Source organism: Festucalex cinctus, chromosome 1 (genome assembly GCF_051991245.1).
Source record: "Festucalex cinctus isolate MCC-2025b chromosome 1, RoL_Fcin_1.0, whole genome shotgun sequence".
Taxonomy (NCBI): Eukaryota; Metazoa; Chordata; class Actinopteri; order Syngnathiformes; family Syngnathidae; genus Festucalex; species Festucalex cinctus.
Genome location: NC_135411.1, coordinates 48,908,836 through 48,933,906, shown reverse-complemented (window position 1 = coordinate 48,933,906; position 25,071 = coordinate 48,908,836). Strand labels below are relative to the sequence as shown.

The 25,071-nt window shown below is 37.5% G+C and overlaps 1 protein-coding gene across 3 annotated transcripts in view; it reads right to left on the bottom strand.

The window, feature by feature from the left end:
* The window catches only part of LOC144031960 (protein kinase C beta type-like), a 102,409-nt gene that overhangs the window by 38,708 nt on the left and 38,630 nt on the right, over nucleotides 1-25,071 (bottom strand). For all 3 annotated transcript variants that reach the window (XM_077539521.1, XM_077539513.1, XM_077539531.1), the window contains 6 exons: nucleotides 23,011-23,122; nucleotides 20,549-20,677; nucleotides 11,587-11,743; nucleotides 9,763-9,897; nucleotides 8,467-8,563; nucleotides 1,826-1,966 (listed from right to left, as the gene is read on the bottom strand). In XM_077539521.1, coding sequence (XP_077395647.1) covers nucleotides 1,826-1,966; nucleotides 8,467-8,563; nucleotides 9,763-9,897; nucleotides 11,587-11,743; nucleotides 20,549-20,677; nucleotides 23,011-23,122 — 771 coding nt within the window. The remainder of the gene's footprint in view (nucleotides 1-1,825; nucleotides 1,967-8,466; nucleotides 8,564-9,762; nucleotides 9,898-11,586; nucleotides 11,744-20,548; nucleotides 20,678-23,010; nucleotides 23,123-25,071) is intronic.

The following is a 25,071-nucleotide window of genomic DNA, read 5'->3' as shown; positions in this document are numbered from 1 at the left end:
AAAATTGTTTCCGATTAATTTGATCATCCATTACCTGTTCAGTAATTGATTAATCATTGCCCCTCTAATTAATTCACTGGGGCAGTACAAAGAAGAATCTCATTCAAAAACTCTAAGTGACTCAGTAATCTGCAGTAACATTAGTCGGTGGATTAGAATTGAATATGCCTGTGAGTACAGTTATACTGTCCGTCTTAAAAGTGTTGCTGCATTTATATTCAGATATCCATCCCTTGTAGCTCCATAACGCTACTACATCAAAGCTATTCATTAGCCCATCTATGGCATTTCCCATTATGTATTAGCATTAAGCTAACAGACAGAAGGCAAAGTGATTGTTTCACGACGCAATATGTAATTCTCTTTGTTTAAAGCTGCACAAACAATTTTCCCAAAAATATCTTTACAATAGCCTTTTTATTTGACCATTTATGACTGAAACAATTTTTAATTAGTAGATTAACACCTTAGCACTTCATAATGGGAACTCCTGCAAACCTCTAACCAATAGTTTGATACAGATTTCGGGTTTGAATTTGCATGTGCGAATTGTGTATCTGAAGGGAAAATGCAGTTTCATTTTTCAGCCACAGGTGGCAGTAGAATTTTCTGTGTTTCAGTAGCTTTAATGTTGAATTTGATATTTAAAATTAACTGTCAGTGCCAGTAAACCACAAAAAGCCATGTTTGTTTTTGAATGATTTGTTCACTATTCAAAAATGTTAATTGTTGTGAAGTGAGCTATTTTTTAAACAATTGTTTTTGAGTTGTCGAATGTAAAAAAAAACCTCACTCGCATCTCAAGGTGCTGCTGTGGTATACATTGCTGACAAAAATGTAAGGCAAGTATACTAGGATGTCATTTTATGCAAACAACAACTGCAGAATAAAGACAATTAGTTCAATGTAACAACACTGTACGCTTAATATTGAAGTCACAATTAGCAGTGATGACACCTCTTTCTACAACCCTGCAAACATCTTTACATATCCAACATTAATACCTCGCTGACATTATCAATCATAACGAACCAGTATTATCTGCACGTTTGTTGAATTGGACCACACTTCATGAAATGGTGCTTATGTGTTTGTGTGCTCCATCTGAGGTTGCACATATTGCACTTTTCATCAATTCATGCAAGCGTTTTTTTCTTGATGCATGTTTGGCATTCCAACAATGCGAGACCCTCGACTCGGCTTTCAGCACCGACACGGCACAGTGGTGCCTGTTGCCATGGAAACAGGCATCCAAGGTCTAAAACGCAGTCAATTGTCCCTCTCTCACTGCGTATCTGTCCCTTTCTCCCCGCTGCTTTGCACATTCGCTTTCTCGCTCTGTTTTGCTTTCTTTTCTTGATTCTCATTCATTCACGTCAGCTGCCACCTTGCCAAGGTGTCCCATTGCTTGCTCACTCACGTCGCTCCATTCAGTCTGTTTTTATACACCCCCACTTTAAATTCATTCACGTCAGCCACACACCCATCCGTCTCACTCCTTTCCTCGCTCAGCAATTGTCACATCATCTTTGTCGCTTTGTTTTCATTTATCTTTGTCGACCTGCGCTTTATCACGATTGATTCTTTGGATGTCTGGCGTAGACCTGTTCACCTGTACTTTGCCTTCCTGTTACACTTCTTAATCACTTACAGAATTAACTAGAGGTGAAGAGAGAAACCTGAAATTTATAAATCAGTAAAAAAGTATTTCTAGTGGCAAAAACTACAGTCTCACTTGAAGCACTTTGGTAAGGAAGGAACCACAACTGCATAAATTACAACAGAAGTTGCGAGCGAAGTGAACGACAATGCAAAGATACCTTACCTTGCCAAAACTGCCCTTTCCCAGCACCATCAGGAATTCAAAGTCAGACAGCTTCATGCGATCTTGGTTGCCGTTGGAGTCGAAGCGGGCTGCGTTGGCAGATTTGCCTTCGGTGTTCTTGCTGGGACCAATTTTAGCTCTCTGGATCAGGATGAGAGACAAACATAAGAACATGATTTTGCAGAACGTCCCGACGTTTAAAGACACTCCAGTCTTTAAGAGGATAAACATTAGTCATTAAAAGATTATTTGGATGGGGCAGTCGCTATTAGCAGCTATTTGATTGGCGGTTTAATAACTTCTTTTTGGAATAGAGATGTAATTACTGTCTTGCATTCTACCACTCTTTACTTCGTCCCTCTATCTTAAGCCTGGCTCACACATAGAGTCGGGCTGTTTTTGTCCCGATATTGCCCCTTCCCGACCAAGGACGTCAAGCGCCCGACAATCTTTTGTCTTATAAGATTATCTTTATATGTGAGATGTGTTAAGAGTTGATTTGTCCCGATAATTGGGTCCAAAACCAGTCGGGGCCGACAATCTTAAATTAGGAACATGTTCAATATTTACGACAAAAATCTTAACGTCGGCGGGGACACCGAGGTGCGCCTGCGCCACCAACTGTGACGTCAAACGGAATGTAGCCAATCAAGAGGCGCCCTAACTGAAAAAGACGGAAGTGCGCGTATACGAAAACAACAAGCATATCAGAAAGCATGTCCGACCAGAACCACAAGGTCCGGTGGACCTCTACCATGGAGGACCAGCTCGTGGGAGAAGTAGTCCACAAACCACCATCATTACTTCCAGTTCGTCGTGTTTGTTGTCTTCTATGGTGTGTCTCGTCGTTTCCAAGTTCATTCAGTTTTTTTTTTCCCCCTTCCGGTTTTGAGAAGGTCTCTCACGGAGGACTGGAATCTTAACCAGTGTTGAGATGATAATCTTGTTTGTGTTATGTTTGTGAGGGAGCTGTGATGAGATTATCTGCACACCTTACACACAATACGACCAAAGCTGTTAAAGGCCCGATTTTTTTTATCTTTATGTGTGGCATCTGACAAAGATAAAAAATCTTTTAAGATTTGAAAAATCCTTATACGTGTACCAGGCTTTAGCACATCTAATTCATTATACAGTACTACCAATTTAATCTCCATATATCCGACTCTCCATTTATTCATAAGCATTTTACTCTATTCATTAATGTATTTCATTTTCTAACACTCTTGCTCCCCGAACAGACTCAGCCTTAACCTCGTCACCTTCTTTTGTGACATCTTGCTTATAAAAATATATGGTTCATAGATTATTTTGCATTTTGTAAGACCATGCTTCAGTTTTAAAAAGGTCTCTCAGTTTGAACAAAAATGCCTGCACACGTAGAAATCAAAGTGCAGGATGAGGGCATCTTCCTCTATCTTATCCCAAATTGCTGATCCACACGGATTTCTTCAATTCTTTCAGTCTGGGCAGTTCGAGTCATTTTTTTCAATGTACAATCTTAAAAAGTGGTGCCTGTTTGTGTATGTGTGAAGTGACTCACACTTCCCAACTCTTCAATGGATCAAAGGCTCTGTCACTCTATTTGTTTTTACACCAATACCAACCAACAACAAACCACACCCAGGTACACATTAACAAGTAGCAGACAATGCTGAATGAATCAATACCAAACCTTTGAATTTCACTTAGGCATAGTCTCTTAAGTCCCAAATAATAGTATTGTTGGTTTGTTTTTGTTCATGTCCTGTATCCTAGTTCAATGTTTAATTTATAGAGCACTTTAAACAACTGTTGTTTTTTAAAGACGGAACCCAGGAGCATCATATAAATTGAAAATAGCAGAAGCCCCAGAATTGAACCCTGTGGAACACCATACGTTCCATTACATGTGAAATTGTGAATTCAGATTGCACATATTCGTCCGACCACTTTTTTTTTTTTTTGCTCAACATAGTTAATCTGAACTGATTAAAATAATAAAGAAATCACACAACGTACCATCACAACATTCACAAGTTGACTACTAAGCGCACCAAATTCCCTGCATAATCCAAGCAATGATGGCCAAGCATGGTCCTGTTAGATTAGGGCTCTTAGTGAATAGATAGGTGATTTGAGCTAGGCCGTTGTGTCGCTGTGACGTGACCTCCTGGCTTGGCATCTTCTCATCTATCTACACTCTGGCGCACTTACCCAGTTGAAACCAGTTAAGACCATCAGGTCACACATTTTCATATGCGCTAGACTGAAATACCCACGCGTGGGTGGGCGGCCAAGGCAGCATAAGAGTAGAGACCATTTTGAATAGATTAGACCTCCTTCCGCATTCAGCAGAAAAGGCTCCACGCCTGAGTACTTGATCTTTCTTGCATCCAGTGAGTAAATAGCCCAATTGAGAATATGCAGTCTCCTGGTTATTATTAGAGCATTCAAAATAAAAGAACCGGTGAAAGTTCCCATCTGAACTTTACAGTGTGTCTGACTCATCACGAATCATTTGAATCGGGTATGTGCCTTGACCTCTGCCGGACTCCTGAGACAGACTCAACGAACCCCTGGGGTTTGATCAAAACCGGATTGAGAACAACCGCTTTAGCTGCATGGTTGACTTTAAATGTGTTCAAAATACAGAACTGTTAGACAACAGTTGTGAACCAAAGAAAAGCTAAGTGAAGCGGCATTATTTGAAAATGTGTACGCTTTGTCTCCATGTATCTAATCTACTTTCCGTCATTCAAAATCGATAGTGTACCGACTTGGGATGAGCCGGATATCCGTACAACACGAGTATCTAGTACGGATAATTCATTTTTTCCAAGTACGAACATAAACCGGATATAATTCCTTTGTATCCGCATACGACGCTTCAGCGCTCCTCTCTCAATGCTGCAGGCTGCTTCCTTTTTTCTCTCTCTCTCTTTTCTTCTCGACGTGATGGCCAGTAAGTCACACACAGGCCCCGCTCCCCCCTTTCCTCCTCCCCTACAACACGACACAAGGTTTTGTCTCTCGTTAATTTTCTTCCGCTCATTCATATTTCAGTTCATATTTTTGCCAAAGTTACTTAGTGAATTTGTTTTGTTACGTAAAATAGACATATGTAGGCTGTGCTTTAAATGAGTTAAACAAGCTAATTAATCTCTCTCTCTCTCTCACACTCTCACTCTCACACTCTCACATACTGAAGCAGCATACAGCTGAACCAGGGAGTAGTGGTAGCACTCATCTTGCCTCCACTGAAACCATTGCTACATCTGGAGATGGAGGTCCTCAAAATAAATAAATAAATAAATCCATCCATCCATTTTCTTGACCGCTTATTCCTCACAAGGGTCGCGGGGGCTGCTGGCGCCTATCTCAGCTGGCTCTGGGCAGTAGGCAGGGGACACCCTGGACTGGTTGCCAACCAATCGCAGGGCAAAATAAATAAATAAATAAATAAATAAATAAATAAAAAAGCCAAAAGACTTCTGCATTTTGGGACTCTTTCATTGTCTGTAGAAATATCCATCCAAAGCTATGTGTAAGCTGTCAATAGTTATTTTGTTATTGTGATCAAAAACATTGAATCTGAATCCTCAGACTATTCAGTAAATATTTATTCATATACCCCCCCCACACACACACGCATTCTCCGAGTTTATAAAAATTGGTTCAAAAAAATAGTTCTTACTTTTGTGATCAAAAGCACTTATTTGAATCTCAATTAGGCTGTTTTGGCAGTAATTTTCAAATAAACAAAAAATAGCAACTTTTGCTCAATTTCACACTTTATTTGACCATTTATTTTAAATATGAAATTGTAAAAAAAAAAAAAAAAAAAAAAAAAAAAAAAAAAAAAAAAAAAAAAAATGATGTAAGCCCCATGTATTAAACCACGCCCATTCCCTGTTTCGGCCACTCCACCCCTCCGAATACAGATACAGATTATTTAGATGGTTGAACAGATACAGATAGTGTACTCACTCATCCCTAGCAGCACCGACCGCTCTTGCATTCAAGCTCATTGAATCCCTCAAGTGTACCTAATAAAGTGACCAGGGTGTGTTATAGAGCATTTTCATAGTGATTACTAATTTGCATGTAAATGTAGTCCCAATACGAACCCAATAAACAGCAAAAAAATAAATAAAGAAAAAAATCACCCCTCTCTGCACCACCCTTGGGATTGAGAGTGAGTGTGTGTGAGATAGCCCCCTGCTTGGAAATGTCTCTCACAGCCTGTCCGAGGACCGTGACCTTCAAGAGACGGAGTGAAAGAAAAACAGATAAAGAGACAGAAGCTCGCAGGAGGGCAATGAGGACAAAAGTGATAAGCAAAAGAGCGAGAGGGAAAACATAATGAGGGGAGGGAGCAGCAGCGAGACATGCAGGAAATGTATATAAAATGGATAGAAAACTATAATCACAACACAATCCTGAAATAAAGCTTGCACAAAACATATTGTTCATGGGATGATAATTTACTGTGGCTGGGAAGATGCTCTCCATAAATCAAAGTGGCCTGCAAAAAGAGGAAGCACTATCTGATCCATAATTGAACAGGCAATTTATTGATGTATGTAGGGCTTCCCCATGCAGCAATGTCGGATGTACTTGTGTGGCCCACCATGACAGAAATCCCGATGCAGGCAGCATTTATTATCATTTCAGAATGCACACGTTAGACCACCGTGGTGTGTGTAATGCCATGAGCTGGTTCAGCGATGAATCAGTCAGATAAAGTTATTAGCCAAACTTGCATGCTGGATAATTCTGTAATGGCATTTATGGGTTTGTCTGCGTGCATGCGTGCGTGTGCGTGTGTAAGCATCCCCAAATATGGGACAGCGAGGAGCATAAATAATTTCATTTTAGATGTTGGATTTGCCATAACATGTTTGGCTAACACAAGGTGGCAGGGGAAATTCTAATAGAGGCCACACTTTGTATAGCCTGGGGGCCTACACACACTACATTACAGACAGAGTGCATACTCTAAAGTTATCTTTTGAAATATTTGGCCTTTACAAACACAATACAGTACTACTATTCATTGATTATTGTTTTTTTTTTTTTTTGGTGCAACAACAACATAATTTTCAATAAACTTTGAAGGGTCACAGTACATTTTTTTTTTTCCAGATCCCGATAAAGGATTGTTGCTGTGACAGCCACAATAGCGCGACTTACAGGATTGGAGTGGAACTGAATTATTCAACGCATCAGAATGTTTAAATGTAGGAAGACACTAGTTCAAACTAAACTCACAACTATTAACAAAATGTTAAATTACCTCAAAAATGGTTATCAGTATAGATTCACATTTTCAATACGGTTCTTCAATTGGATGTCATTTGATTGTGAAAGTGGTCATTTGGTGGTTTAAAAACCTGAACTCAAGTGAACTCTAGCGTAGCATACACGGTCCCACAACTAGTTTTTATGAGCCTAGGGATAGACAGCTATGTTTTTTTTTCAGGGCTGATATCAATGCCGATTATTAGTAGTCAAGGAGGCCAATAACCAATATTTGGAGCCGACATTCATTTTTGCTAAAAGGTGTCAATTTTTTTTAAAAATATTACAAAAGCCTTAATTTTATTGATTTTTTTAAAGCATATCTTTCCTGAACAACTTTTCAGATTTGCAAAATATTGGAGTTTAAAAAAAAAATCTTAGTCAACAAACGATTAAGTTCAGGCCCTGTCCAGAATCATTAGGATGTCTTAAAGTTAAATGAAAACTTAAATAAATAAATATGGTAGCTCCCTATTGTTTTATACAGTATAAAGTTGAAATGGGAAATGTTTTACTCATGTGGTTTTAATTTAGAAGAAAAACAGGAGGTGTAGATTGTTCCCAGGGTCATCAGCATCTCTTATAAAGTTACCTGAAATTTTAAATAAATTGTTCCTGAAGTTAACACAATTGTAGTTGATCTATGATCAAAAAAGCTGATGCCTGTATTTGTCAAAATGCTAAATATCTGCGACATTGATCGACCTGGCCGTATAATCGGTCATGAGTTGCCAACCGTCGGCCACTACTTCGCATAGATACACTTTATACAAATGTTAATAGTTTCAAATTTACCTGTTGCCAAAATGCGCAAGTGCAGTCAATGAATAGTGAAATCATTGCCAAGGAACCCACCAATATTCACACTTTATTTCTCGTCCATTTCCGCTTTTTGTATTATTATAGTCGGGCAATCTGCTTCTTCCTTGACAATCACGCTCACTTGTTTGTGTTTCAATAACAAAATCCTAACCCTGAAACGGTTTGTATAATGGATTTTTGACTTTGCTGTCCCCAAAGAGGAATAGCTCTTGTGCACGCATTCATCAATGGTGCAGACTAGGCCCTGGATGATCTCTTGACTGTGAGAGCGACACACTTCACAGCGACGATGTGACATTTAGCAGTCACTGTCAGCAGAATGAGAGGCGGAAGTCGAAGCGACAGTAGTCTTGTGTTAATAAGAGGGCCTTGTGATCACACACGCATATACACGCATTCATGCACACGCACACTAGCAGACAAACACACCCCTGCAGCGTGCCAGACTGGATGGTAAGTGTGTGCCTGCCAACTGCTAACAGCTCTCCCAGAGAGTGTCTCACACAAACACACACGGCTATAGTAAACAGACCCACCTCAAATTTCTGCCGTAGCTCCTCATTGCCCTCCTCCCCCTCCGGCGGAACTGGAACGTTGAAGTACTCGCCTTCTTCCTGGGAGAGCATCTTAAACCTGAGGACAGAGAATATTTCCACTTAAATCAATTCCCAATTAGTTGATACAATTTAGACATTAACTGCAGCCATTAGGCAAGGCCGCCGACAGTTAGCACGCCAATTTAAAGTGTGAAAGAATGATCGGCTCATTATTTAGCAATTCCCTCTCCTTCATGGTAATCTCGCAAAGCCTGACAGAGGAGTGAAGACGCTTCTCATTTCACGCAATCGATAGAAGACAATTTCACATTTAGTCCATTACTGATGCCACGTCTGACTCCTCAGAACTCACCACGTAACCTCTACATTCACACTCAATTACACTGGGGAGGATTTTAGTTCTCTGACCTTCGCTCTTGTATCATAATTGTAATATATGCCTTGAATTATTTACACAAGATTTGACTTTTTTCACTCACTTTCATCTACTGGTGGAAGGTCAGTCTTTTTAGTACATACTTCTTCACTTTAACTTATGTTAGAAAACCACAACATAGAGCAGAGAGTTGAGGAGAAGCAGTTGTTTTACTGTGTCTCACTTGTGGAAACGTAGTCTGTTTCCAAGCACAACAAAATCCACTGAAAGTTATTTAGCATTCATTTTATGATACATCCTAACATATTGTCTTTCTATACATTATTATATTAAACAGAATTAGTGAAAATAAAAACAAGCTTTGTCAAAGATTCAGCTCTTTGACCGCCAAAAACGGTTAATGACGTATGCTAAAACCTAATAAATGCCGCCATAAACGTTAATTGACGTTTTACTACTGTTTACCTTGAAAGAGGAGTGAAAATGCTTGAAAACAGCTGGCACTGTGGGAGTTTTTTTTTTTTTTTGGATAGCGTTTGGCAGTCAAAGAGTTAAAGATACCTCCCACAGAGGACCATAATGAAGAGAAAGCAATTTTTAGCTTGGAAAAGCAGATGTTATGTTCATGTCATTGAAAAGCGCCGACAGCATCTCTATACCACCATTTTGCCTCAAATGCTGGCATCTCATTAAAAGCCCTGACAGTAGTGTCAGCAGAAAGAAGGGATGAAAGAAGGCTAGAACGGAGGAGAGAAAACACGCAATAAAGTGGCAGAGGGAAGATATTTTGGCACAGGGTGTCACCACAATAAGAAGAGCCCAAACCAAAGTCGTTCTCCAACAGCGCGCTAATGAACAAGGTCACCTTCACGTCCCCTCCTCTTCCTCCTCCATCTCACCATCCATCCACTCCCTGTTTTTGCAGCTCTGAGATGCCAAAGGAGAGCGATCCCATGAAGTCGTTGCGGCTGGTCAGGTCCCAATCCCACGCCTCCACGGAAAGGCGGCGGTCCTTATCGCACTCCTTCAGGTGGCTTGAAGAGAAACAATGCCCATCAGACAAGGATCAAGGATACGCTCATCCACTTTAGTGGCCCTGATCCAAATCCTACACTGATATTTGCCAAGTCTGACTCCACATATACTGTAGCTTGTAATTGGTATTCTTCTCACCTTGTGAGTCTGTGTGTGGACAGCATGCTGTGACAAAGTGCATTAGTTTCTTGGTGGTTAGGCTTTTTTTGTTGCGTGAGCACAAAGACAAAACTACCAATATGTTGGGGAATATTTACCGCTGAAATTAACAAGAATTTGAATCACAGTCATGCACAACAACACTCAAAACCTCAGCATATTGTACAAGGTGCCAGTGTAGCTCATGAGACCTCAGTTTAGGTAAGCGTTAAAAGAGCAAATTCCGAAAAACTAAGAAAGTTGGGCGTTAAGGAGAAGAATATACATCAGAGGTTGTGTGACGTAAATCACATTCAAAAGTACTAGGACGCCAGGCTTTAGTTTTGAAGTTGTTTTTTACATTTCAAATTGTTTAACTTGTTTTTAAATTTTTAAATATCCCGTATGCCACAGAGGGGTGAACATTTGCGACACTAGCTATCATTCATGGTCACACCGTTTCCGAAATGTTCACTAAACGTGAACGAAATGTTTTCCATTTTTTATTGCCGCAAGGAAATTTTGAACAAAACTATTTATGGAATCATTAAGACCATTTAGAGAATTTTTAAGAAATGAAGTGCCATTTGAATAAACCCTGACGTGAAAACAACTTTCCTCGCAAACGTTCACCCCTCAGTAGGATACAGGCTTAAATGATTGGAGCAGATTATTTTCCATTATTTCCTACGGCAAAAGTTGTTTGAAAAAATTTGGAGAACAACCCGCATTTGGTGTTTAAACTTTCATATTCCACCATTGTAGTCATTATAGATGGGTTTGAGACTGAATAACTAATCAGTAATGTCTATAGCGGCCAATAGCAGTATTGGTGCCCTCTTGTGGCTGTTGTGCGATAAGAAAGTAGAAATGAGAAGAATAGAAATTTTCCACTAATTTCATGCAATTTTTAGGAATTATTCTATATTGGGATATATAAGTCTGTCTTTAAAATTATAGGTCTTTTTTGTTGGGAGAGTTTTATGTATAAAAACTACAAGTGGTATCGCCGACTACTCAAACGTTGAGTACTCTTACTGGTATCAGCCTGAAAAAAAAGTGGTACCAAACATCCCTATTTTAGACTACATGCAATGTATGTGATTCAACCTTGTTATGCTCTTTTTCCTTTTCATTTATGCAAAAATAATGCCCCAATACACACCCCAAAATGATTCATAATTTAAGACTCTCTTCTTCCATGAGAGCTGCGATGATGGTTTATTAAGCACATAACTAGATTCAACAGCAGGAAACAACCCCAAAAGCGAGGTTTTATGAATATGAGACGCCAGATGTTGTTATCTGAGCGCCAGCGGTTACATACACTTGGAAAGCGGCGCGTAATGTGATGCTTTTAAAAGACTACACTGAGCGAGTGAGAGACTAAATGAGGAACACAAGATGAAAGAGGAGCGAACTGATCATGTTGGGAGAGACTGATGGAGGCAGACGAGAAGAAAGGCCGAGATGGAAAAGCAGCCCTAATTAATAGATAAAATTTTTAAAAAATGATCAAGGGTGGTGGGAAAAAGAAAAAAGGTCCTTACAATTTAAAGGTCTCATTCCAGACGGGGTTGAGACAGCACTTAATGGTCTTGGTCTTCTGTTTACTTTCGCTGCGAGGATCTGGGATCAGTTTAAGCTTCACGTACGGGTCTGACAGACCGTTGGGATCCATTGGAACGAGATTCCTGGCCTCCTTGACTGCAGGGAAAAGGACGGAGAAATTGATGTGCTGATAACTAAATGGGAAAATATCAAGAGGATAACACGTCCATAAGATTCCAAGAGAACTGTGGAAAAAATATTCGTGCAACATTCATTTTTGTAAATAAGCCGTGAAAATGACTTGCTTGCCTTCCCATTTACAATTTCTATTCAACAAATTGATTTTGTGAAAGCAAATCATTGAAAACAGTTATCATTTACATTTTTGTCACAGTATCCAAATTTAATTGCATGCAACATTAAACATCATCTAAGAGTCTGTTTTGTGCATGTGTCTATTGTTTGGAGAGAAAACAAAGTGTGATACAGATGTTGACCTTTGTAGCAGTGTTTTTCTTGGCCACATTCTTTCCCCGAAAGAAATTCAGAAACCTTTGTCAGATGTGGGCAAAAGTACCATCCAGAAATCCCTTGTAGAAAGCCAATCCCAAACCCCAGTTTCTAACCCCCACATTTCCTGGGCCAGCCAGGAATTCATTAATAAAAACAAAAGGACACACAGGTACTAAAATCAAATAATGTTTAAAAAACCCCAAACTAAATTACTCTTTTACATAAGATAATGAATAAGATAAGACATACCAAAATAAACTAGCAAAGATTTGAATGCATGTGGAATGCTTATGAAGTAAGAGATAAATTATGAAATGATGACCTCCTGGTTACTGGACAATGCACTTTACCAACTGTGCCAACGAGGAGCATCAACAAATACCTGGTAATGATAATAAGTTATATGTATGGCGGTGCACGTGGAATGTGACACTTAGAAATAGTTCAACGTCTATCCCATTGAAAATGAATGGGGAAAAGTTGACATTTGACGTTAAATTGTGCGAATATGTAATGTGGAATCAGACGATATATATACACCGGGAGGCGTGAATTTTTTAAGCAAGTTTAAATTGGAACAGTGTAAATCATAATTATTAATGGGAGTTGTTACATCGCAAAAACGTCTGGAGAATAAAAATCACAATAAAGCATTCCCACAATAACGGAAAAGAAATAATGTGCACAATAAATGAAAAGTAACAATAGATGAAGAATGATGTCAAATTCAACAAATAAAGATAAATATAAATAGGATAAAGAGTAGGTGTAAAACAAGCTAGTGAAACTTTTTTTGCAAATTTGAAATGAGGATCTTGAGCCTCCTTTTAAAAATATCAAACACTATGACTGAGCTCCTCTGGTAAGAGGAAGGTCGTGAACTTGGAAGAACCTCACGATGTCTTAGATCTGACTGGATATTAGTAAAAGGTTGGTACTGAAGGATCAGCGACTGCGTGAGGCTTGATATGTCAAAAAAAAACAAAAAAAAACAAGGTCCACACCATAAAGGTTTTTATAAACCAACAAAAGCTTTAACATTGATTCCGAAACACATAGGTAGCTAATGCAGGGCCTCTAAAAACTATTTAAATGTGCTTTCTCTTTCTGGTCATTATTAGCAGAAGTGCTGTTGAATTCTGCAGTAAGTTACTAATAGATTTTTATTTTTTTTGTTTTAGGTTGACCAGAAAGGAAAGTATTGCAGTAATCAATGTATCTGGAGATAAAAGCATGCATTAGCACCTCTGTGTTTTCTCTAGAAAGAAATGGGCAACTCCGGCAAATCTTTTTTTTTAGGTTATAAAATGTATTTTTAAAACTGGATTTTGTTATGCTATTAAAATGTGGGCTAAAATTTAGCTCAGGGTTATTTTTTAATCTTTGTCAGATTGAGTAAAACAAGTTGTTGCAATTGTGTCATTATTTCTCTCTCTGCTCCAGAGGACCGATAAGTAAAACATCACTTTTGTCCTTTTGCCTTGTATTATTTTTGGTTGAGATATATAGGAAATGATCTGTCATCTAGGACTTCATTTCTAAAACACTGTTTTTCTTAAATGAGCATCAATCAGATTACGTTCATCAGGAGAAATGGAAACGGAAGGATAACCATCATCAGCATAACTATGAAGGCTGTTTTGGACCAAAACTGAACGCCACAATGCAGCGTGTGACGTCCAGACAAGGAGTCTTCACACATGGTGACAAAAAAAAAAAAAAAAAAAAAAGAATCTTAACCAGTAAGGTATGATTTAAACCAGTTGAAACCAGTACCTGTGAAACTAAAAAAATATATATGTTTGCCTTGCAGTTCTGATCACTTCCTGTATATGGTTTCATAGGTTTGAAATATTTGGTGATCATGTTCAAGTTTATTTTTCCCCACACTTTCTTTCAGGGCTGGTGATTTTCTTTTTAGTAGTCTTCTTTCATTTGTTCACCATGGTGGGGTGTCGGGGGGGGGGGGTTTGGAGAGGTTTTGTTGTCTTTAGTCGAGCTACTGTGTGGAGTGCCGATTTGATTTCCTTGTTAAAACCATCACAATAAAATCTCAAGAAGAAGGTAAACTATCTGCAGGAGTGTCTGTTAAAAGGTGAATAAAATTAGCAGTCACTTCAACATTTAGGTGGCACTTTCTCGCACTTCATTCCAGTCTGTGTGTTTAAAACCATTACCACAGTATAAAATACACAAACGTGATCTGAGATTGACAAGTATGAAATCGAAATGTATGTTGACTGTCCTGAGATGATGGTAAAGTCGAAGAATAATGTCTGAGCTGTATTATTTGTACCGTATTTTCCGCACTATAAGGCGTACCGCATTATAAGGCGCACCTTCAATGAAAGACATATTTTAAAACTTTTTCCATATATAAAGCGCTACAGTAGAGGCTGGGGTTACGTTATGCATCCATTAGATGGTGCTGCGCTAAAGGGAATGTCAACAAAACAGTCAGATAGGTCAGTCAAACTTTATTACTAGATTACAGACCAGCTTTCTGACAACTCCATTCACTCCCAAAATGAATAAACAGCTGTTTTATTATTTTCTCTGAGGTAAAGTATTAGTATTAGCTAGCGATCCAAGATGGCGGGATCTTCTGCGCATGCGCGTCACCGATCGTGCAGGGTCACCGATAGCGTCTTGACAGCGAGACCTGTTGCGGCTCAATATTGATCCATATACAAGGCGCACTGGATTATAAGGCGCATGGTCAGCTTTTGAAAAAATTGAAGGCTTTTAGGTGCGCCTTATAGTGCGGAAAATATGGTATGTATATGTAAAGTAAACAAGAGTTGTGAAAGTGTGATTTAGCATAGGCTAAACGATGAGCAGTTCTTAGGTGGCTGGTAAAAACACATGCTAAAAAAAAATATATATATATAATAAAATAAAATAAGGTTTGCATTCCATCTAACACTAGTCCCAAACAGTTGGACATAAAGTGGTAAGAACAGAAGTTGGTAGCTTGTACTATCTGCAGGGGACGTCCATGCAAATCATGACTGACATATGCCATGATCTCATAAAACGCCTCAAACAAGGAAGTAAGGTCTATGATTTTCCTTTTGCGCTACTATGCATGAGAGGTTAACCGCAGCAGCGCAGGCCCGATAGCCAGCATGAAATCCTCAGCGGAGCAGGCCAATAAATATTAGATGATGCCTGTTAAAGTGACCAGCAAATTCTGGCTATAAAGAGGGTAGCATGCCAAATAGTCTCATAGGACTCTTACAGTAAATAGAACACGGTCAGTGTGTCTTTATATGCTTGGGTGCTGTTTATTTTAATGTATGTAATGGAAATGTGAATATACTGTTGTTTAAGCAAAGAAGCAAAGACCTTTTCTGAGTCTTGGGAAGATTCTTAAAAGCTGTCAAAGTGCTAACTTCCCTGAATCCCAACCTTTTAGGTCAGGGGTGTCCAAACTTATTCCATCGAGGACCGCATTAAAAAGACAGGAGGATATAAGGGCCCCTTTGGAATTATTGACCTTTAATTGATTACAAATGTTAAAACCAATCTTCCAAGTAACTTTATATTGTTTATAAATTTTATTCAGATAAAATGACAACAACAACTACATCACAGCTTTCTGTTAAGAGGTGATAAGCAAAGCTTGGGGTGGTCAGCATCCCTATGACTCATTACAAAAAAGATCTGCCCCTATATTCTGTTGATCTCCAAAATGAGAACCAAAGATGAAAGCTGGAGTAAGTTAACATTTCTTTTTTTTTTTTTAGAATCATTAATTGGACTTTGACAAGGGCTTGAAAGTGGAGGAAACCATTTTTTTTTGCTGATTAGCTTTATGCATCAAAATAAAGACAAATGTTGTTAATATTTTAGTTAGTAATTAATTTATTTGTGTCTTGGCATATTGTTAGCATTGCAACCCATCAACGTTTTACACTTATACTATTGACACTGAACTTAAACAAAAGGACAGAAATAAAATAGTGATGTGGGCTGTGCCAAATGTTATTTTGAGTGTATGTTGCGGCCCGCTAAAGAATTGAAGGTGGTCGTAAGTGGCCCCCAGGTCTTAGTTTGGAGACCAGTACAAGTTCCAAATAGTTAACCAGCATCACAATTGGCCTTTCGCAGATAAATGTAGTACGTTAAGAACTGAATGTGCGTTCGCATACACGTATATTTACTAGTGTTGTTCCGATACCGATACTGGTATTGGCAGAGGGCACCTCTGCCAATACCAGTATCCACACCAGCATATATACCAGTATACTACATTAAAACAGTGGTATCGGTATCGGTGACTACTCACAAGTAACAGGCCGATACCATTAATTCCAAAGCTAATATAGGATTTTGGATGCAGCATCTTGTCTTGAGTATGTTGATGTATTATTATTGTGTATTTCTATTAATTTTATTTACACACGCTATATGAGTAGGATTATATATTTTCTTTTATTAAAATGTAATCTATTGTATTAAATATGAAATAAGTGATAGGATACGAAGAATAAGGGGTAGGACTGGATACGTTTTCAACTTCTTCCTACTCCCTTGAACATATAAATTGACATTTATTGTATGTTTCTTTTATTTATTTTACTTTTAACTTTCTTTGTTATTTGTTATATATATATATATATATATATATATATATATATATATATATATATATATATATATATATATATATATATATATTAGGGGTGTTAAAAAAATCGATTCGGCGATATATCGCGATACTACATCGCGCGATTCTCGAATCGATTCAATAATCGGCAGAATCGTTTTTTTTTTTTTTTTTTTAGGATTCACACCTTGAGCATGGAAGAATGTTATATGAACGGAACATTAAGCCTTAATATTTTATTTTAATGCTGTTCAAACATGAAACAGATTACAACCTCTATAAGACTGAAATTTCAGATAAATAAATAATACATTTTCATATAAATCTTACACTCTACAAGCTTACTGATTAGTATTTTCTAAATTTGAATGAAAAAAATCGCAACAATCGAATCGTGACCTGTGAATCGTGATACGAATCGAATCGTCAGGTACTAGGCAATTCACACCCCTAATATATATATATATATATATATATATATATATATATATATATATATATATATGTTCAATAAACTTCAAACTTCAATTGGTCGTGCACGACATTCACTGATATGTGACATGATCACTGCATGTCAATTTAAGATATCCTATTGGCCCTTGAATGCTGTGAACCAATGGCAGGACAGCTTTTTCATGTTGAGGAAAAAAAAAACCTTGGGTATCGGTATCGGCCGATACTGCAAAGCTGGGTATCGGTATCTGTATCAGGTATAAAAACGGTATCGGAACAACACTAATATTTTCTAATGGCGAATGACAGGGCATTGTCCTTATCATCTTGCACTTTTATAAAAATAATAACATTCATATGTTGTGGCCGGCATGTATACTATGTGTTAATTATATAAATAGTAAAGGTAGTCAATGTATGCACTCTGATATCATATTGTGTCACGAGTCTGTGAGCCTGCGGGTGTTGCAGTACTAAATGAGGACAATTTCCAAAGCCACAATCTTAAGAGCGCATTCCCCCTGCTGGTCACTGTGTCCTTGAGCCAAACGCTTGACTGCCCTCCATCTCATCTCCATGGATGCTGTTCTGCCACTTAAACTAGCAGCTTTGATCTGGCCAAGAGGCAAAAGAGTGACCTAAAAGTGATCAATAAAGTGTTACTTTGTACTCATGTTGCTGCTTTGAATTGAGCTCCATGCGGCAACTGTTTCCAGCAGTCTGCAACGTTTAGTTGCTCAGCCATTTCTGGTGCTTTTACAGCCGGTTCTCAGCCCTTTCTTTGCTCTCCATCACACTGCAATTGAGGGTGGTAACAGCTGGTGTGGATTTACTGACCCCTGTGGATGCAAATAAGTATTGCACCGAAACGCTGCAAAATGAGAAAAGGAATAAAGCAGTGACCAACAAGGCCTTCTCTGTGTTTTTGAGCCATAAATTTTTCTTAATTTATTCCCAACATTCTCTTCCTTTTGGAACATCGCTCCTGGCTGCACGACTTCAAGTACATGTATGTGTTAAGACTTTTTGGCTCATCAGATTTTATTCTCTGTAAACACAACACTGTCATTTTTCCATCCTCTGATTGGTTGGTCACAGCAAACCAAGTACAACTAGCGTGACTGTGGTGATCTAGTGTTATGTACGGCAATTTTTTTTTAAATGTATTTTGTTCGTGTTTTAGATGAATATTGATTCTGAACAGTACTGGATCATGCATGTGGCACAGCTGTGTCCTATGGGATCATGTCTACCAAGTTTGAAGTGCAAACGGAACTCTCATTGTGTTGCAATTACAGATTCGTTTGTTTTGATTCCACAATGAAAGCGCCATGTTCACCAGTCCAATTCATGGCATCAACTGAAAAAGAAAGAAACAAGAATGGCACTATACAGAAACAAAACATTATATGAAAAAAAAATGGCATTATACGTAATTTTTGAAAATAAATACACTTTTTTGTTTCTTTACTTTGTCTTTTATTAAACCTACATATGTGTCAGATCATTTTGACTGACCCTGTAGATATACATAGTGACATATTGAGGTCTGCTTGCTTTCATACTTCAACAAAAGATGAATTTTTCTATTGTGAATGTCATGAATTGATCTTTCTAAATGTTTCTAATTTCTAATATTGTAAATGCAGCTTCTAGCATGTTGCCAATAAATTCTACACTCATACAAATGGTAAACAATAATAAACACATTCTTACATTAGAAACTCTGACATGTTAAAGTAATAACTAATTATTGAAAAAAAATACAGTGCATTATACAGGTTTTCACTGGCACTATAGGCTAAATTAGAGCAATCATATAAATCTCTGCTGCCACCTAGAGGTTTTGCATGAGTGTAACATTTCAATAAAGGACAGTTGACATCAAACATTTTAGAGCTTGAGGAATTTCCTGGTAAAATAAAATAAAACATTTTATTTTATGTACCACAATGTTAAATTGGTCATCTTAAGACCATTGTTCCTGTGACCTATAAAGTAACATATAAGCGTACACTTGTTGGAGGGCAAAAAAAAAAGAAAAGAAAAAGAAATCACTGTAAATTAGGGGGAGACCAGCGTTTGAAGCACATTGGAATATCAAAGTATTCATGTCCTCCCCGTGTGTTTTTTTCCACGGGTATTCTGGACTTTCTCCTACATTGCAAAAAACACACTTTTTAGGTAAACCGGAGGCTCTAAATTGTCCAACCTGTAAGTTTGACTGTGAATTGCAATTGACTGTCACGGATTCTTGAGGTCAATTTGGATCTAGAGGCTCCTGATCTAGTATGAGGAAAAGCAAGTGGAGAAAAAGATTATTTTTAAAAGCATTGGGGCTATGTTGCTTTTCCCGGTATACCAGAACAATGCCAATCATGATGTAATTTAGTATTGTATATGCTATTCCACAAAGCCAGCTGCATTCATTTGGTCATGCCAATAAATAACAAATTTACATGTTGACCTGAAGCTAACGGGGCCGGGCGAACGTGTCAGCTGCGTAACGTCACTCCTGCGGCAATTTGAAAGCACGCACGGATTATTATTATTTTTTTTCACTCACTCAGTCACAGAAGCTTACGTGAGTGAAGAAAAAAAAAAATCTGTGCGTGCTTTCAAATTGCCGTGGGAGTGACATCATGCAGCCAACACGTTCGCCAGGCCCCGTTTGCGACACGCCACCCACCGCTCTGCGATTGGCTGGGAGGGTGTAAACACCGTCTTTCCACTGAAACGTCGCGCTGTTTACAAAACAAACACAAAATGGCAAAATACACGCTCTTTAGGAGGAAGTCACCACCAAAGATTAACATAAACACAGATGTGTAGACTGAGAGAAAGTTAAAGTGTGTACATCCTGTATTTAAAAAGTGCATTTTCCTGAGCGAACCCGGCAGACAGCCCCTTTAACATGCAAACAATGGTGCCACCTCTTTTCATCTTTCACTCCACAAGTGAAACCCAAATAACTCGGCGGGCTACTACCTGACACTACTGTGTATGTAAGCTGGTATGATGACTGGTTATGTTTTGTGTGCAACCTCTTGTGAAGAAACAGCTGTTTTAAGAACTACAGGAAGGTGTAATCCACCAGTATTCTTTAAACACCTACATTTAGCATTCATATTTTTTTCCCCAACATTCAACATCATGTAAAGTGAATGTAAATTGAATATCCAGAATTTGTTCTATAAATTCCACTGTACTAAAAAGTAAATACAATCCACATCACCATGCTGGTTGTATTTAACATGAAATATTTTAAATAAAATGTGTGTTTTCCATCAATTGTCATGCTGACATTTTCAACTGATTTAACTCGGCCAGTAGAGGGAGGCAGAGCACATTTAATTTCTGCATATGTTGAGAGCAATACTTACTGGTAACAGTGAGCACATTAGTCTTGATCTCTGCACTGATATAAATGCGCCCTCTCCTCTCAGTATGGTCTGTTCCACACAGACTCGGCACATTGGCCACACAGCGCTTGTGTATGTTCATCATACAGTCTGCAACAGACAAGAAAGATTTAATTAGACAGGACCAAGATCTATTTGTGAAAGGGGTTGTAATGTGTGCACAACCACAACCATAAAACATGTATCATTATACTAATATTACTCTTTCAAATACAAGGAAGTGATTGAAGAACACATTGTGGACTGAATTCATTCAGCCACTGTATAATATAGTAAGTATCAATTGTAGTGTAGTGAATGTGCATATGCGTATCCAAGTTTATACACCCATCGTCCACCTCGTTTAGAATAGTCAACACAATTTTATGGGATACAATATCCTGTACAGATAAACATGCTCACTTTTGACTGGCTGTATTAAGTGACCAATACTGCATGCTTATTATTATTTTAAGTGGCAGTGTATTATACTAGTGTGTTTCTAATCATTTTGATATCCTGTTTATAAGTTTATTTCATTAGATACACGTTGGCTGATAATGGCATGTTAACTCAACTTTAAGGGTATTTGATGTAGTACATATACAGTGCATGTGCAGTTTGTCCAGACATTTGTCATAATATGGCATGCAATAATTAACTGACGAATAGAAGGCTTTTTGTGATATAACAAGAATGAGACTATCATTTCAAAAACATTTCTACCACAAATGCAACCTAAAACCTGTACAACTGAATTGTTGTTGTTTTAATTGTATGGAGAGGGGAGTAAAAACAACTGAACAAAAATGTGCTCGCTTAAGTGTGCACCCCCTATTGTAAATGAGATGCAGCCATCTGGGATGTGGCTGTGTTCAGAAGAAATAAGCCATCACATTCAAACTCATTTTAAATGGGCGTCAGAACACAACAACGAGCCACCATTTAAAGTACCTCTGACTGTTAACCCCAAATAAAGATCAAATAGCTTTTCCTGAGTTTTTTTTTTTTCCTTCTTCTTCTAACAGAAGCCAGAAGATTTTGTTCTGAGATAATTCCTCCACCTTCACTAAGGAATTTCGCCAAAATGTTCAACCTGTGTACCAAGTACCAAGTTCATAGTTTTCGGTACTAGACCAATCACTCATCAAGTTAAAATTAGGGTGAATTTAATTGAAATAGAAAGGGTGTATGAAAATAAATTCCTTGGAGTAGTTATTGATGATAAATTATGTTGGAAACCACAAATAGAAAATGTTAAAAGGAAAATGTCAAAAATCATAGGGATACTCTATAAAACCAAGGAGGTCCTGAACATGAATTCACTATATACATTATATAATACATTATTATTACCATATTTGACCTATTGTGTGGAAATTTGGGGAAACACATATAAAACAAATACTGACACTGTTTTTAAATTGCAAAAAAGAGCCATAAGGATTATTAATAGATCAAAATATACAGAATCAACACATCCACTATTTATTAAATTAAATACAATGAAATTTTATGACTTGGTTGAGTTTAAAATAGCACAAATAATGTATAAAGTATACAATAATCTACTCTGCCACAGTACTCAAAAGTTGTTTGAAATTAGAAACTGTCCTTATGATATAAGGGGTACAAGTGTATACAAAAAACCCAAAACAAGAACAAATATTAAGCAAAGGTGTGTCTCCGTTAAAGGAGTTAATTTGTGGAATAACTTGGGAACCGAACTGAAAAGATGTAATTCACTTGTTGAATTTAAAAGAATGTTTAAAAGTAAAATTCAATATTATTATTTAAATCAGATATAAGTTAAGAAGATTGTAGAAATGATTTATTCATTTACTTATTTTTCTTTGATGTATAAATATGAGTGTAATGAAATTTGTATATATGTGTGTTACTAGTGTATTTTTATTTCTATTTTTAATTTATTTTTTTATACGAGTAGCATTATATTTTCTTTTATTAAAAATGTAATTTATTATAAATAAGTGATAGGATATGAAGAATAAGGGGTAGGACTGGATAAGTTTTCAACTTCTTCCTACTCCCTTGAACATATACATAGATATTTATTGGATGTTTCTTTTATTTTATTTTATTTTTATTTTTATTTTATTTTTTTACTTTTAACTTTGTGTTTATATAATTATACGTGTATATGTGCATATGTTCAATAAACTTCAAACTTCAAACTTCAAACTTCAAACCTTTGTTTGGATCATGCCACATTTTTTGACATGTGCTTAGGAGATTTTGTTATCCAAGTTAAGTCACATTCATGGTCGAAAAATATTTGAAAGGACTTATATTGACCTTTTTTAACATTAAAAAAATAATAATAATAAAAAATGGATTTGGACGGAGTTGTGTACATAGTACTCCAGGTCAGGATAACCAAACGCAACATTTTAAGAATTGATATTGTATGTGTCGGTACATACGGTCACATCTCATTCCCTGGTGAATGAGGCCATACAGCAGAGAGCCACAATGGTCACAGAAAGTCGGACTGGAGTAGGTGTGGATCTTAAACTTGTGCTTAGCCCTCGGATCCTGCAGACAGAGAAATGTCAACATTTCATATCACAAGCTAGCATCCTTGTGCAGACTTCCACCAAATGTTCCAAATCAATAACAGTCATTCGCTGGATTTTCTCCAGCAAGAGTGAAGAAGCTGTGCCTGGAGGGAGTGGAAGTTGATACAACAACACTTCAACAATTTGACCAAAAAAAGGCACACATTCCCTGCAAATTGGTGGAGATACCAAATGTCAGCATGTTCCAAATCAAACTGTGACCAAATCATTTGATCGATTATTAAATGAAAAGGGGAAATTGTCTAAAATGCACAATGCAAATGATAAGTGCTGTATTGGGTATCATTTCCTCTTGCAAGAACAAACTGATTCTATTTTCGTCTCAGGTGTGTGCGTGCGTGCGTGCGTGTGTATGCGTGTGTGAGAGAGTGACACATGCAACCATTGGTATCCATGATGTATGTTTTTAATAGGGGGTTGACACTCAAATTAACTAATAAACTTCCTATGTTATTAATAGCAATTGTATGTTCATTAAAAACAAAACTTTATCTGCAAAATCACTTTGAGACATGATAAATATGATGTGAATATTTGTGCATTGTAGAAATTCCAATATTGCAAACGTTGCAGAAATTATCGTCCATAATGAGCTGCCAGGTCGTTTTTACATTATACAGCAGATGTCGCCATTTAATATTACTTTAAGGATGTCTGAGAGCAAAAAAGTAAACGTTTAGTACTTTCATGATTCAGAGCACAGGATACTTAGGTGGCATAAATCCATTCTTCTAAAGTCATGAGTCCAAAAAAACGTGCAAATTGATTTCATCCCTTCCTCCACACCTGTCCTGGAAAATTGAGTTTAGATGAAATGGCTGCTGCCTGAATTCTACGTAGCCTCCATAAGGTTTCTTCACAAGCGTGTATGTGCGCTTCTTGTTATGCCTAAATGATTGTGCGGCTGCCTGTGATTTCCTCTGCGTGGGTGTATATGCGCATCTGTGCGTATTTTTGTCTCTGTTGATTCTCATCTCTTCTCAAGGGCGACTGCACCTCCTGCTAGTTTTTTTTTTTCCTCTGCAAAGTGAAGAAGTGATGTTGCTGCAATCATGTTGAAAGAAAGAGCAGCCATGCATGTAGAGGTAAGAGGGAAGATTAAAATGAAGACGAGTTATGTAGTGGTACTAATATAAATTGTTGTGCAAATTTGCAAATATTCCCGTATATAATATATGCCAAGAGGCTAGCAGCAATTGACATTTTACAGTTTTTAATGAACCTAACATGCTCAACACCCGTCCACCATGCTACCATAAAAAGTATATGTTGCACCATTAATTAAATGTATTCCATAAACACTTTGATAAAAGATTCCTCGCCTTTGACAGGACATATTGAACTTTCAATATATCATTAGCTTCTGTAAGTGAAAGTAGTTCTACTGGCTCATGTAAGGTAAAAAATTATGGTAATAATAATAAGAATAAGAAGAAGAACTACTGCATCCAAGAAAAGTAATTTCATGTTGTAAATGTATCATTTTTCCCCAATACAAATTTCCCTTTCCAACATGTTTTTCTACACCCGTGTTGTATTGTAGATCCGTATCTCAAGCCCCACATTTTCCACATATGTATTAACCTTTCACACTCTTATTCCAAAAGCGGAGACCTTGAAAAATGACATTTACAAACAAGCACATTTCTCAGGCGGGGTAAACCTGATCAACCAGAAAGTGGAAAGAACCAATCAGTGAATAGCGGGTGTAATGTTATAAGGATTAAACTGGTAGGCAATTGCTACATATTTTGACCGAGTGTAGTTGCCGTACTTTGCGAACAAAGATGGCCGACTTCCTACACACGCACACCTCAGAACATGGAATCGCATTCTGAACAGATGAAATAGGAATGTAGCACTTATCCTACCTGGTCTAGCCTTTCGATAGTACAAGTATTCACA